Here is a 15,950-nt window from a genome sequence, read left to right as displayed (position 1 = left end):
GTGACCTGGTCAGCACCCACCCTCTATGTTATTCCCGGCCATGTTCTCTGCCTGGGGGTGGGGGGTGGGGCGGCATCAACAACTTCCCTGCCCCTTTCTGACCTCTCGCCATGTGGGCCTGGTGCAGAGTGCGGGGGCCTGTGCGCTCCCAGGGCAGCCAGGGCCTGGAGCGGGCGGCCCCCAGCCCCTCACGTCCTGCCCACATTCCCGGTTCCCTGCAGCCACTTCAGCAAAGGAAGATGCTCTGGCGGTTGAGGCCGGGTGCCAGGGCACAGCCTGGTCCAGGGACCTGCCACAGGATCCTCCCGTCTGCTTCCGGAAGACGGGCAGAGTCGGGGACCTCCCACCCCTTCTGCCCCTCCGTGGTCCCCATCCAACCTTATGCCCACCTGAACCTCTGAGTGACCTTCTCCACCCTTGGGCCTGGGTGACCTCGGATACTACCCACTGCAAGCCATGACCCCCTGATTCTGCTCAGCTCAATGACTTCAAATCCCCAGACTTGAGTTGAAGTCTCAACTTTCCCACCCACTAGCTGGGTGACCTTGGACAAGATTTTTTCACTCCTCTGTGTCTTAGTTTCTTCAACCATCAAACAAGAATTGCGCATTTCTCAACAGAGGTCCTAGGAGGATGATAAAAAGCTACATACATCACTACAGACCCGACCCCAGGCCTGCCCAGGGGAGAAATGGGGTGATCTGTGTGCTTCTCCGAACTGTGGGTCTCTTTCCTGGAGGTTGTACAGTTGTTGGGGCTGAACAAGGCAGGCTCAGGTCCTGGTACCAACCCTGCTAGTCTCTGCTGTGTGACCTCCGGCAAGTCAGTCAACTGCTCTGAGCCATCATATCTTAAATGGGAGAACAGCAGAGAAGCTGCTTGCATAAGTAGCTGCAAGGATAATACATAATCTTCACAAGCCTATGTATGAGAAAGGATGAAGAATCTGAAGCACAGGGAAGCACTCAGCGAGTAAGCAGTGTAGTTTAGTGGCATCTCAGCTCTCTGGTCTGAGGTCACATTATTATTACCTTTTTTTATTTTTAAAATTTTTGGCCACACCCCGAGGCACATGGGACCTTAGTTCCCTGACCAGGGATTGAACCCGAGCCCCCTGCACTGGAAGGCGGAATCTCACCCAATGGACCACCAGCGAAGTCCATGAGGTCACATTATTAAGGGTTGCAAACGCTTAGTGCCTTGGCTCTCCAGCGTGCCAGACTCCCATCTAAATGCTTTGCCATGTTACCTTATTTTGTCCTCTGAACATCCACCTTACAAACAAGGAAAATGACGCGCAGAGGGGTCCTGTAACCTGCCCGACATCACACAGCCAGAGGGCACAGAGCAGGAGCTGCACGGAGGCAGTCTGGCTCTGGTGGCCACGAGTCAGGCAGCCCAGGGACGGGGGCACCATCATCAAGCCTACAGACACCCGGGGTCTGAGCTGCCTCTACCAGTGAGGTAGTGAGCTGTGCTGGTGGTCATGTGGCAGGGTCACAACTTGGACCAGGTCCTTCTGCCTCCCCCACTAGCTGGGGCCCCTGAGGTCAGGGACTGAACAGGATAAAAGCCTATCCAGGCCTTGGCCCAGATAAGGACCATCCTGGTGGCTGCTTAACTTAACAAAAAGCAACCTGTGTGGAGTAACCAGAGCAGAGAGTAAGGTGCTTTTTAACACATGCCACCCTTTGCCAAGCAAAGATCTTGAGAACCAGGGTCTCACACACATAGGGTGACCCACCCTGGCCTGGGCCCGGTATATGGATGTGGAGGACCCCAGGATTCTGTCACCTTTCACCACCCAATCCATCTCCCAGGGTGTGTGTGTTTTGGGGGCTGGCAGCACCATCGGCATCCGGGGAGTCCCACTCAGGGTCAGGCAGCGGCTGGTTGCTCTGGATTTTATTTCAGCGGTCCCTCCCACGGAAGAGGGGCTGTGTCACACTCCGCAGCCCTCACTTGGAGCAGGGAGGACAAAGGGCACTCTGGCTGTCCTAAGCTACCTTGCGGACACATCCATCCCCTGCCTCTGGCTCCTGGGTCCCCACTCCCCCAGGTCCCATCCTATCCTCCCCAGCAGCAGAGGCCTTTGTGATCGGAGCTGGAACACCCGGGAGACGGGAGCATGTGCCCAGGCGCTGCTCTGACGCCTCCGCCGTGTCCTTGAAGGGGCACGTGACCCAGGGTCCAAAGCCTGGCTCAGATCCACATCCTCACATCCTCGCTGCAGAGCCGGGCTCCTGGGGGAGGAGCCTGCAGGCCGCTCCACCTCCCACGTCACCCCTGCGTCCAGACCACGAGGCCGAGGCTGTCATGGGGCTGGGAGACTGACCTAAATTGGATGGTGGCCTGAGGGCTAGCTCCCACCAGCCAGGATGAAGGTCACAGAAAGGTCTGACTTTGGTCAATGAGTTTTAATGGCCAGTGCGGGCCCTGGAACCCCATGAGGCTCCCATTGTGTCTGCTAGCATGCATTCTCTGACACTCGGAAATAAATGGCCACCTTGGGATTCACAGGGGAGAAATGGCGGGCCGACTGAGCGAAATCAGAAATCGTCACGCGGAGGAATAAACACAAAGACTGATCTCAGTTTTCCCAGGGAATCTGGCATCAAACTGAAGAGGACATGGTTGTCCCGGGCAACTGCTGCCATGGAAACGAGAGCTATTCGGAGCATCAACCTGGCTTTCATAGGAGGAAAGTGCTGATTCAGATGGCAGCATCCTCACTCCCCCAGACCTCCCCTCTTTCCCCTGTCCTGTTCAGGGAGGGAGGGGGCATTTCTCCATGGGGCAGGGGGCCAGGCAAAGCTGCTGTGAGCATTAGGGGTGGTTCTGAAGGCCGCTAGGTGCCCAGGCCCTGCGGCTTCAGGCTGGGGGCGCTCAGAAGGGCTGTGACCCTCGTCTGAAACAGGCTGGGTCAGGGAGGGGCCAGCCAGCAGTCTGTCCCCCATTTGGGGAAGCTGAGTGGGGACCTACCTTCCAGTCTGTGTCCACAGCCAAGAGGAAGGAGTCAGAGTTCTCCTACAGGAAGGCAAACAGAGAAGGTGGCTGGTTAGGTCCCGGGCTGGCAGGGCAGGGAGGGGTGGACAGAAGGGGTTCTGCCTTGAGCAGTATCACTTGCTATTCCCATCTTTTTTTGGGGGGTGCTGAGCCTTGCAGCATGCAGGATCTTAGTTCCTAGGCCAGAGATCGAACCTGCATCCCTTGCAGTAGAGTGTAGAGTCTTAACAGCTGAACCGCCAGGGAAGTCCCTCCCTAGTCTATCTTAACATGAACAAAAGTGACCAGGCACCAGGTATCAAGCCATTAAGTATGTGACAGATGAGGCTACGAGCAGCTACACACATGGATTTTTACCTCCTAGTTTCTTTTTTTTTTAACCTGTTAATTTAAAATGTGAAGATTTCCACTTTGTAGGTGAGAAGGCTGAGGCTCAGAGAGGCTGAGTCACATGGCGAGAAAGTGATGGAACAATCTCTGACCCCAAATTCTTGCTGTTCATTACTCTGCCCATTGGCCCCTCCGATGGTTTTCAAGGTCGAACATTGGGGCACAAGCTCAGAAGCCGGAGGACAAGAGCCTGACTGTCACACCCACCGAGAGGATGGGGAAGCCGAGCCCCACACCCTGAGCGGGAGGTGGGTTTTTCTGGCCTGCATGAAGGCGTTACCTGGGCCCGTGCCATAGCTGCCACCACATTTTCAGACCCGCCTCTCAAAGGTCGGCTTTTTGGCTCATTTCCGCTGATGATGTGCCCATCTGATTGGCACCCATCCTTCCCACTGGATTGTAGGCACCCAGAGGGTGTGGCCCATGTCCGGCTCGGCTCTCAGCATAAAGCCTGGAATGGACCAGGCTCCTCAAATACAAACAGACCTGGATGAACATGTCTGACATCACAAGGAGGGGGGCAAGGTTTAGATACACCCACTGCTTAAAAGGTGGCGGAGATGGAGAGCGGAGGAGGGGGAGCCCGAACCCCCTGTGTCTGAGTTGCCAGGCTCTCCCTGATGCAGCCTGGAGGCCCCCGGACAATCTGCACCCTCTCTGGGACTCTATCTGGGGAAGGAAACTTCATGGGGGCCAGGATCCCACATATCCAGGAAGAGCAGAGATCTGGAGCCTCTGTTCTGCCTTCTCTCATGTCTGTCTAGGACCCTCGCTGCTCCTCTCTGCTCGCTGTGGGCAGGCGGCTTAGCCTCCGAGCCTCGGTGTCCGTGAGGCTTAACCGAGGGCATGGGGAGCAGTTCTCCTGTCCTGGCACCCCTGTGCTGGGCTCTGTGCTTCAGAGGCTGCTGGGTAACCATGTGGACAAAGGAGACGATCAGACTAGAACCAGGATGTCGTGGGAGGACAGCAAGCTCGGGCAGGGCTACCAAGCGCAACAAGAAGGAAAAGGAACCCACAGCACAGGAATGGGGGGGGGAAAGAATGAAAACCAGCGGTGATGATGTTTTCCTCTCAAAACGAGAAGTCCATCCACCTGCATTCTGGCAGCTGGAGCGGGAGGCGTGGCAGAGAGAATCAGACAGGACTAGAGGCTCTCACACCAAAAAAGGAGACCAAGAGGCTGTCACCTGTCTCAGGTGACATCAACAAGTGGCCATCCTTCCCCTCCTGGTTCCCCCAGGGCCTGCGGGCTTTCTCTGCCTGGGGAGGTGAGGAGAACATGGAGGCAGCCACTCCTGGACCCTCCAAGGAAGGGGCCGGGGCCCGGGGGAAAGGGACGAGCCTGGATATTCACAAATTTTGTCACCAGAAGACCTGGCCCAAGGGGGGAGGGCGGGGAAAGAGATGCATGCAGGAGATTTTCAAGGGGAGGGGCAGGACCCCAAACCAAGAAACAGCAGGAATAACACCAGCCAATCTGGAGATGCCGGAGGCTGGGAGGAACCACATGAACATTTCGAGGAAGACAGGTAGGAGAGAGGGCCCAGATCCGGGGAGGTGAGGAGGCCCAGGAGCAGCCTAAGGAGACCCAAGTGGGGGATGCAGGTAAGGAGCCCCGGGCACAGCAGGCAAGACTTCAGAGTCTCAAATGGTGGAGGGATGGTGGGTAATCACATGGAAGCATTCACTCCTCAGTAGACCCAGGGAATTTACACTTGGCAGGTGGCGGAAGATTTTAAAAAGTGCAAAAGGACAGGAGACAAGTACTGTCGTCCCGGAGTAGCTGGACAAGGGGACTCTGTGGTTGTAACCGCCTGGGAAAGAGGCCAAGAACGAGGCAGGCAGGACTGCAGCGGTTGTCACTGAAAGCTGGAAGGCCACGCTGGGAGCACGGAGGAGGGTCTGGGGCGGGGGCGGGGGTTGAGGCCATTCTTACGCCCTGAAACAAGCAGCTGTGACCGGCGACCAGGTCCACTGCAGAAAGCGGGGAAACCGAGCTGGGGGTTCACAGCCTTGGAGGAGAACAGAGACGCGGGCCCTCGTTGGGGGCGGGTACAGGCATATTCAGGTCCAGGTGGGATGAGGGGAGACGCCAAGGGCAGCAGGAAGAAGGCAGAGCCCGGGGGCTGCTCAGAGGGCCTTGGGAAGGGAGGGGCAGCAAGGCGCTGGGCCAGGCTGGGCAGAGAAGGGGTGTGGGGCATCTCCTGCGGTGTCCTGCCAAGGCGAGGAGTGGGAGAGCTGCATAGAACGTGTGAGGCCATGGTGCCCTCATCTCTCCGCACCGCCCACAGCTGCGCACCCTGTGTCAGCAGGGAGCCCCCCGCCCCTGAGCCCTGGTGATGGGTGCAGGGGTCCCTGAGAGCCACATCACACCCTCACAAGAAGGCTGGTTTCTGCCTGCATGCCTCGAAAGACAGGCTGTTTGTGGGCAGGAGGAACTTTACAGAGAGTTCTGAAAAACTTTCTTCTGAGCCATATCACAGTCTACAGCTTCCACCTGGCCCAAGTCTTTACTGAGCGCCTACGGGGTACCAGGCACTGTGCTGGGAACTGGGGGGATCGGGGAACAAAACGGACAGGGTCTCTGCCCCAGGAGCCTGCGGGGCAGGACCGGAGAGTGGCGAGTGCTAGGGCCAGGTCTGGAGGGTGTGCAGGGGGGGCAGTATTAGACCCTGAAGTCGGAGAAGGCCTTTCTGAGGAGGGGGCATGTTGAGCAGAGCCCAAATAAAATGAAGGGTCAGCTCTGCAAATTCTGCTGCCAGAATATCCCAGGCAGAGGGAACAGCTGGGAAGATGATCAGCAGGGTCAGGGAAGAACAGTGAGCCCGACAGACAGGAGAGGAGTGGGGTGGGGGGAGGCTGGGGTTGGTGCACAGCACAGGCTGGTACCGGGGAAGGACTGTGGCTGTAACTCTGGGAGCAATGGCAGCCACTGGGCAACAATGCGGAAAGTGACAGGGTATGTCTTATTTATTTTTTGGTGTATGCAAAAAAGGATAAATTTACCCGAGTCCCTCACCAAAGCCAAGAACAATAGTTAAAAACAGGCCTTGGGAGGGATGGTGGCCAGTAATAGAAATCAAATCTTGTCGGCCTAAGCAAAAAGGGAAATTTATAATTAGGATTCAAGGGTGACTTACCAAGCCCAAGGGCACGACTCACGAAGGGCTGGAACAAGGGGACAGAGCATATTAGAATGCCAGGAAGGACATGATGGACTTTAAAAGGTGAGACAGGGTAAGGAGACAGTGGGGCAGCTTCTCCAAGCAGAAAGAAGGGGTGTGGGGGCATCTCTTGGGGTGCCCTGCCAAGGGGAGGGGTGGAAGAGAACGTGTGAGGTCAAGGTGCCCTCAGCTCTCTGTGCCACACACAGAGGCACATCCTGTACCGGCAGGGGGCTCCCGGAGGAGGCGATGGGGGCTTGGAACAGGGAGGGAGTAGAATTGGAGTCAAGTGTCCAGGAGAGGGTGGTGGAGACAGTAACATGGAAACATACGTTACCGTATGTAAAATAGATGAGTGTGCTTAGTCGCTCAGTCCTGTCCGACTCTTTGCGACCCCATGGACTCTAGCCCACCAGACTCCTCTGTCCATGGGGTTCTCCAGGCAAGAATACTGGAGAGGTTTGCCATGCCCTCCTCCAGGGGATCTTCCCCATCCAGGGATCAAACCTAGGTCTCCTGCATTGTGGGCAGATTCTTCACTGTCTGAGCCACCAGAAAAGCCCATGTCAAATGGACAGTCAGTGGGAATTTGCTGCATGACTCAGCGAACTCAAACCAGGGCTCTGTAACAACGTAGGGGTGGGATGGGGAGGGAGGTGGGTGGAATGATCAAGAGGGAGGGGACATACGTATACCTATGGCTGATCCATGTTGATGTTTGGCAGAAACCAACACAATATTGTAAAGCAATTATCCTTCAATTAAAAATAAAATTAATTTTAAAAAAGTCTACAGTGTCCAGCTCACCAGTGTTTCCTGACCACTGCTGGGGGCTGCCCCCAGGTAATCAGGCCGTATAAGTCAACTCAAGGTTCTGTCTTAGCGATGGGGTGGGGGAGGCGGGAGGGCTTCCCAGGTGGCACTGGTGTAAGAATCCGCCTGCCAATGCAGGAGACGCAAGAGATGCAGGTTCGGTGCCTGGGTCAGGAAGATCCCGTGGAGCAGGAAATGGCAACCCACTCCAGTATTCTTGCTTGGGAAATCCCCAGGACAGAAGCACCTAGAGGGCTCCAGTCCATAGAGTTAGACACGACTGAGCGTGCACACAGGCATAGGGGGAGGGGGTGACACTCAAGAGGGAGGGAGGGAGGGAGGGAGGGAATACATGTATATTTCTGGCCCATTCATGGTGATTGGCAGAAACCAACCCAATGTTGTAAAGCAATTACCCTCCAATTAAACATAAAATTTTAAAAATGTACCCTTCTCTGGGGCAGGACCGCCAGCCTCATGCGGCTGGCCCCCTGGGGCCTGCACACAACTCTGTCCCCACATGCGGTGCTCAGCGGCTCTGGGGCTCACCTCCTTCTGGAGGGAGGCCGCGGGAGGCAGGGGCAGGGCAGAAAGGGGGTGTGCTAAGCACCCGGGGACTGGGCTCCCGGCTTCCCCATCTAAAGTGAGCGGGCCTGGCAGCATAGGCAGCAGACACCTGAGGCTGTGATGCCCCAGAACTCCACGAGCAGTGGACCCCCAGTTTTTCCTTGCAGGGAGGGAAAGGGAAGTCATGCCGGACAGGACCACAACAAGGCAGTGTGGGCAGAATTATTTCTGGAATCTGCTGTCTGGGGTCCTGATGAGGGCCCTTTCGGGGAAAACAACAACCTCCAATGCCTTCGTCCCGCTGCTCCTGGGGGCGCTTCTGATAACACCTGCCGGCTTATCTCAAAGGCTTGTGAGGAAGAAAGAGAAGCTGCAGGCCTGAAAGGGTTGAATGAGTGGGGAAGCGCGGTTCCACTGCTGGAGGCAGCACGGGCCAGCGGGGACCCTGTTGGGGTCCAAAGGCCGCCCAGAACCAGGGGTTGAATACAGCCTCATTCCCTGATAGCCATGTGACCCTGGCCAAGTTAGTTAACCTTTCTGCGCCTCAGTTCTCTCATCACTGAAACGCGAATAGCTCTTCTAAAGAGCCTCCCTGCCTCAAAGACAGCCAAAGCCCCAGCGAGGCTGGCTGGTGTTAGTTGCGTGGGCACTCAGCCCGGGTGGAACTCTCCCCCGGCAGGGACAAGGCTTCCCAGGGTGGCCTGAGGATCCCTGGCGCGTGGCTCGCGTCGCGGTTCGGAGAGTCAGCTCCTTGCCATCAGCCAGACTAGAGGGATGGACGGTCAGCGGCTTGCCATCAGTCAGACTAGAGAAAAGGCGCGCAGTTTCCTTCGTAGCCACGAGGTGGCGCCCTCCGCCCCCAGGACCGCGAAGGGGCGACTACTCACCAGCTCCGCGGCGTCCTGGCCCCGGAGCAGTGGCTTCTCCTCGGGGAATCGCAGCTCCTGCAGGCCGGCCATGGTCACGTCGTGGAGCAGGAGCCCTGGGAAGGGAAGGCGAGGACGGGGTGGTTAGGGCCTGGTGCGGCGGGGACGTCTCAGCCCGGCGGAGAGGACAGCGCCAGCCCGCACGGGGACAGGGGCATCACCCGGCCGCTCCGCTCCATCCCCGGATCGCGGTCTCCAAGAGCAGGCCCAGCTCAGCGCTTCACCCGGGCGGCAAGACTCAGGGGAGGCCATTACATTATTTGTTCTTAAAACATGTTCCCCCAGGCCCCCGAAAAAGGAAGAAGGCGCAAAAACGGAAGAAGGGGCGAAGAGGGAAGAAAGGAAGGGAGGAAGGAAAAGGAAAAGCAAAGCGACACAATATACGATGACCCTTGAAACAATTTCAAGTGAATTGCATTTATTAAGAAGCAGGGGGACACGTGTGGGGAAGCCAGACACAGGACGGGAAGCAGACAGAAGCCCCCTGTGATCAGAAGTGGGCAGTGGGGTCTGGAGGACACGGAAGGGAGCTGAGGGCTGTCCTCAGTGCTTAGGACAAGCCTGGGTGAGGGGGGCTCTGAGAGGGGAGGGGGGCTGGCAGTGTGACCCTGAAGGAAGGGGTGCGGTCAGGACACACCGCCAGCAGGGAGGGGTGACACCGTGACCCCTCAGCCACAGCCACAGGCAGAGGGGCCGCAGGTTCTGGGGAGACTCTGGGCCTCTGAACCCCAGGAGAGGAAGGGTCATGTGTACACATGTGTGTGTCTGGAGGATCCAGTGTTGGGGGAAGGCAGACAGAAAGGGTGCCAAGACCCCACAATCCGTCTAGCCTGGCATCACCATTCTTCACTGGGATTTTAGGATGGCATAAATAAGAATGCACCAAGAGAAACGCTAGGCAAGAATATGAGTTGAGAACTCATAAAAAAAATTAGAATTAGCCAATAAATACAGGGGGAAATACTAAAGCTCACTAGATGTCCAAGCCTTTTTTTTTTTTGGCTAATGGAATTGGTGCAGTTTTGTAGCACTGGCAAAGATGCACCAAAATGGGCACTTTTCTTATACTGCTTGTGAGTGTATAAATTGATACGTCTTTCTGAAGGGCAGTTTTACAGAACTGAATTAAAATCATTTAAAAGGTCCCTACTCTTGGACTCAGCAGTCCTCTCCCTGGGAGAAATTTCCTAAGGAAACCAAATGGTTTCCTTAGGAAAACCAGCATCTAATGATTTATCTCTAAGAAAGCTCACCCCAGTGCCATTTATAATAGAAAACAAAAACAAAAAAAAAACTAAAAGAAGCCAAATGTCCACAAATAGGGCAGACAATAACTTGTAAGATTATTTAATAATGTGAGAAATGCTTGTGTTTTAATAGATTTTTTTAAAAGAAGTTATAAAGCATACAGTATTATCCAAATTATGAGAAATATGAATAGTTTCACACACAAAAAAGTATGGAAGGCTTTTCATAAAATTAACAGGTATTTGAGTGAAGGACAGAAAACTAGCTCCTACAGTCTGAAATCAGGGGGGAAAAAAACCCCATTAAGAAAGACTATCTGAAGATCATTAACAATTCTTTATTCTTGCAAAGCACTCCACAGCTCCCAAGGCACTTTCCTGTGTTGTTAGATTTCACCCTGATGGGAAATGCGATGAGATAACCAAAGCTCAGAGAAGTTCCACGGCACGCCCAGCCTGGGCCAGGCCTGGAAATGGAGTCTTTGGATTCCTCATCCAGCCCGGTGCTGGTTCTGTAACACTGTCTGTCTTGGAAGGACAGCCTCCTGTTCTTCTTTCCAGCCTCCCTCCCTCCCCTCTCTTCTTCCTTCCCAATTTTGTTATCAGTCTTTCTTAAAGGTGAAGCCCTCAGACTTTCCCTTCTGCCCTGAAAGGCTGACCATCCCACTAGCTAGTTGGTCAAGAAGGTGCCCCCCATCCTTGCCCACCCCTGCTCCTGTGGCTTCTCCCTATAGAAGCCCTAGTGATGGGGGAGTGGGCACGGTGGTTGCCTGGGACCCAAGGACCTCGGCTGGAACCCATTTTCTGTGGGCGGTCTGGAGACCAGGTTGCAGCTCCAGACCTCCTCTGGGCTTCCTTCCATCCTATCAGAAGCAGGAAGCATTAGCCCTCAGAATGTTATCAAGATGGTGCCTTGTGATGGCGTGGTGGTCCCCACCTCAGTCTAGTCTGGGGTTGGGATGTGCTGAGGCTGGGCTGGGAGCTGCTGGCTGCCCAGGCCTTCTGGAAGGTTAATCCAGCCCTGTGCAGCCGCCCCTGGCAGAGCCTGGTCCCCAGCGTGAGGAGGCCAGGCAGGAAGGCCCCTGCCCGCCCAGGCGCCCAGGTCCCCACACCTTCTGCCACCCTGGAGCTCTCTGTGCCCAGTGGTTTCCAGGGAAACCGGCTAACACAATGCATGTGGGCTGTATTTTTAGAACGGCGTCCTCTCTCCCCTCCCCCCCTTTCTCTTCCATCCTTTCTGATGTGTGCACATTCATCCCTCCATCCAGTGGGGAGCTGAAAGAAGGGCCCCCACCCTGGGAGTCTCTTCCCCATTAGGGCATTTTTAGCCTCCAGCCTCCCTGAATACCCGATTCAATTAAACGCCTTGGCAGGACTGGGATGTCCCCACCTTCACCCCGGTCTGTTACGAAACCACACTGGAGACCCATCCTCCCCAAGGACGGTGCTATTAAAAGGGCTGAGAGTGGGCAGTGCAGGGACAGATGGCCTGTGAGGGAGGGGGTGATGGGGAAGGGGGCTGCAAAGAGAAACCTCGTAGTCCAGAGAACCAGGGATGTCTCAGTCCCAGGAAAACGGACAGCCCAGGGCCCAGCAGGTGGTGGTGTGGGGCTCCAGAACAGAAGCAGAGCAGGCATTCTCACAGGGTGGTGGCAGACAAGCTCCTTCCTAAGAGAGTTATCATGGGGCTTCCCTGGTGACTCAGCGGTAAAAAATCTGCCTGTCCATGCAGGAGACGTGGGTTCGATCCCTCCAGGAAGATCCCACATGCCACAGAGCTGCTAAACCTGTAAGACACAACTATTGAGCCTGTGCAAGAGAAGCCACCGCAATGAGAAGCCCATGCACTGCAACGGGAGGGTAGCCCCTGGCTTCTGCTTGCTGCACAACCCCGGCAGCAACGCAGACCCAGCATAGCCAAGAATAAATAATTTAAACAAATTTTTTAAAGGTAGCTAGATAATGTTACAAGAAAATGAGATTCCTATCAGATCAATACATTGTATACCTTAAACTTATTATACAATGCTATATGTCAAGGGTATCTCAATAAAGCTGGAAAAAAAGCTTTCCAAAAAGAGAGTGCGATTCCTATCAAGTCCCACAAGGAAGCCTGAGTCTGTACAGAGTCAGGGAGCGGGGGAGGAGCCAAGACGGTGGAGGAGTAGGACGGGGAGACCACTTTCTCTCCTACAAATTCATCAAAAGAATAACTGAACGCAGAGCAAACTTCACAAAACAACTTCTGATCTCTAGCTGAGGTCATCAGGTGCCCAGAAAAGCAGTCAGGGAGCGCAGAGCCGGTGGGGTGGGAGGTCCCGGGGGCGGGGGTCTTGGAGCAATAGCCATGGGCCTTTTCACTCTGTCTTTCCCCTCCTCTTAATCCCCAAGTCCCTAAAGTGGGAAGTGTTAGAAACAAATGGGCCTGGGATGAATTCCAACCCTCAGCTTCCCAGCGGCTAGGCAGGGAGTTGCTGGAATCTCTTCTGTATCGCTCACTGCCTAGCTTTATTTTGGACAAGCCACTAAGACGATTGCTTATCTACAAAATGGGAGTGGTAGCCTCCCTTTGCCCACCTCAAAAAGCTTAGAGGTACAACAAAGACAACAGATAGAAATGTGTTTTTGTAATTTATTTTTAGTATTTTTACTATATACCAAGTGTTCTTTCATTTTTTTTAATTTTTTTTTTCTGTATTGGGGTTATGTTGTTAATGTTAATTACATTAATTAACAACATTAACCATGTTGTTAATGTTAATGTTCCCCTGATAGTTTCAGGGGAGCAGCAAAGGGACCCAGCCATACATACACGTGTATCCATTCTCTCCCAAACTCTCCTCCCATCCAGGAGAGTTTGACACATGACATTGAGCAGAGTTCCCTGTGCTATGCAGTGGGTCCTCTTGGTTATCCATTTTAAATGTAGCAGTGTGTACATGTCCATCCCAAACTCCCGATCCCTTCCCCACAGTCTTCCCTTCATCCCAGGAACTACAAATTCATTCTCTAAATCTGTGAGTCTGGGAAACATGTTTTTAAAATAGAAGATTTCTATACCCATTTGGATGGGACAAAAATCAGAGTTGATTGTGGTCTTCCTAACCTCCCTCTGCCTACTTGGAGGACTTTTTCTCTTGTCTCCTGTTTAAGGAAGGGTTCATACCTGCTGGCAGAGACGCTCTGCTGATGTTTGCAATCAATGAACAGGAAAGGGGTGAAGGAGAGAAAGCAAGGGCTCTTTGGCTGGGTGATGGAAAGGGGCCCTAGAGCAGAGTGAAGGTGGGTGAATTCTTTAAAAGGAATTGCATTTCTTTTCTATGGCTTTTGGTTGCTGATTTTGTGTTTCTTTAAATGTGACTCTGTGCTGAGACCTGGGCCATGTGAACCCTCACTTAATCAGACTTAATAGGGTTAAAAATGTAAATGATTACTATGATTTCGTTCCAGAGGTGTGTAGTTGGTGCGTAGTCACTCAGTCATGTCCAGCTGTTTTCGACTCCGTGGACTACTGTAGCCCGCCAGGCTCCTCTGGCCATGGGATTTCCCAGGCAAGAATACTGGAGTGGTTTGCCATTTCCTTCTCCAGGGGATCTCCCCGACTCAGGGAGATCTCCTGCATTAGCTAGGTGAGTTCTTTATCACTGAGCCACCTGGGAAGCCCCAAACCTATTCAATAAATGCTTCAATTAAACTGATCAGTGGCAGCTACGCATCCTATGGAATAAAGCCATCGCTGAGTGGAAGCCCAGCTCAGTCAGTAGTAGGGGGCATCTGGAAATACACGCAGGGATTTGAGCTTGTCTCAGCAACCGGGGGCGCCCACAGTGGTCAGGAGGCAGTGCTGTGCAGTGAAGCATCGCTCCCCACCCCAAAATGCCTTGAGCTGCCCCCTGAGAAACACAAGAGCTGAAGGAGAAGGAAGGCCAGACACAAATACGGTGAAGTTAGCATATGCAGGTGAACCAGATCTTGTGGGACAGGGAGAAACCAAACTATAAAAGAGGTAGGACTTTCTTGTTTTTTCAATCATGGGAGGGAGGGGTCTCTGGCCGGTCATGGTCAGGGTCTTGGTCCAAGGTGCCCTGTGGTTGGTGCACTCCTGAAAGTCCTAGTCATGACGTCCCGTTACGAGAAGAGCCTCGAGCAAATGGAACAAGGAGCAGAGCCAATCTGGCCTGGGAAGCGCCGCCCTGGGAGAGGGGTCTGTGCCACAGATTGAGAAGGAGGTCGCTTAGGGCAGGTTCAGACTCATGTTCAAGCCTGGGCACCTGATACCCTTCCATCTACCCACACCACGCCAGCACCGTGGTTTGAAAAGGAGTCCCAGAACTCAGGGACCCAGAAATCAGGAACTTCACTTCCAACTGCACCGTGTAGAGGGTTTAGAGCTGCCCGAGTCGCTGGCCCCTCATATCACTCTCACTGTCCAGATGCTGACCTCAGAGGGCTGGGACAGTGCTGGGGGCAGGGCTGGGATGGAGACAGACCTTCCCTCAGCATCCGCATCTCACAGTGAGGCAAGAACAGGTGCAAGGAGGGAGTGACTGGTGCAAGTCCCCTGTGGCGCATCCAGGGAGGAACCCCAGAGCCCCTGCTCTTAAACCCAACTCTAGGGAATTCCCTGGTGATCCAGTGCTCAGAACTCAGTGCTCTCACTGCCAGAGCCCCAGGTTCAATTCCTGGTCAGGGAACTTAGATCCTGCAGGCTGCATTGCAGCCAACTGTCCCCCCTTCACCCCCGCCCCCCCAAAATAACAAACCCTACTCTACACAGATTCTGTTTCCCTGGGGTAGATGGCCTAACAGGAGGCTGCAGGGAACATGATCTCGTGTTCTGGCCCAGCCTCCATTTCCTCTCTCATTACAGCCCCTTGCTTTATGCTGAACTTGACCTAGACCACGTCTCTTGCTCCATCCTTGATTTGGGCCCGTGAATTCCTATCTCTCCACAACCACCGCCACCCTGCCAACACACACACACATACACACACACACACACACACACACACACACACACACACACACACACTCCCACTGTGCTGAATGCAGCCATACTTGGATGCTGACACTCACAGCTAAAGACCCCAACGGACTCAGTCGGCCCATTCTTCCTGCAGGAAGCACATACTTCTGTGCATGCTGTTCCCTCTGCCTGAAATGCCTTTCCCCATCACATGCCTACAACAATGACAATGGCAATAATAATGGAAATAAATTGTTAATATTTTCTGACATGATGTGTGTTTGTTGAATGACATGCAATGAATGAATGATTCTTTGCTCAGACTGTAAAGTATTAAATGATTGGTAACATTCAATGTCAATGAGGTTGGGGGGAAACAATACATATTCTCATACATCATTGGCTGGACTGCAGTGGGTTCAACTTTATTTGGTGGGCAAGTTGGTAGTTTGTAAAAATGCAAATCTCTCTCAACCCTACAATTCTGTCTCTAGGTATTTATCCTGAAGAAAAACACAAAGAGGCTATGCACAGGGGTGCACTGCAGTGCTCTTTGGAATAGGAAAAAAAGTGAAAAGAATCATCACAAGGAAAATAAATGTCAGGAGAACGGTTAAATAAACCCTGGCATATCTATACCCCAGAGCACCACACGGCTATTTAAAAAATGAGGTAGCTCCACTCAAACTGATAGGGAAGGCATTCTTAAACACACAGGTAAGAGAAAAAGGCATGGCACAGAATAATTGTAAATAAATAAGTCCATTTATGTGAAAAATATATGCATGGAACAGGTACATTTATTTGCAAATTAAAAAAGAAAAAAGGTCCTCGAATGAATCAGGGTAACTATAACAATGCTCATCTCAGA

The 15,950-nt window shown here is 53.6% G+C and overlaps 1 protein-coding gene across 3 annotated transcripts in view; it reads right to left on the bottom strand.

The window, feature by feature from the left end:
- Positions 1-15,950, bottom strand: part of NDRG4 (NDRG family member 4) — a 43,080-nt gene that overhangs the window by 14,772 nt on the left and 12,358 nt on the right. For all 3 annotated transcript variants that reach the window (XM_065925434.1, XM_065925429.1, XM_065925430.1), the window contains exons 2-3: positions 8,828-8,922; positions 2,983-3,027 (exon numbers count right to left, since the gene is read on the bottom strand). In XM_065925434.1, coding sequence (XP_065781506.1) covers positions 2,983-3,027; positions 8,828-8,899 — 117 coding nt within the window. In that variant the 5' untranslated portion in view covers positions 8,900-8,922. The remainder of the gene's footprint in view (positions 1-2,982; positions 3,028-8,827; positions 8,923-15,950) is intronic.

The sequence above is a fragment of the Muntiacus reevesi genome, chromosome 2, assembly GCF_963930625.1.
Source record: "Muntiacus reevesi chromosome 2, mMunRee1.1, whole genome shotgun sequence".
Lineage (NCBI taxonomy): Eukaryota > Metazoa > Chordata > Mammalia > Artiodactyla > Cervidae > Muntiacus > Muntiacus reevesi.
This window is presented reverse-complemented; position numbering and strand designations above follow the sequence as displayed.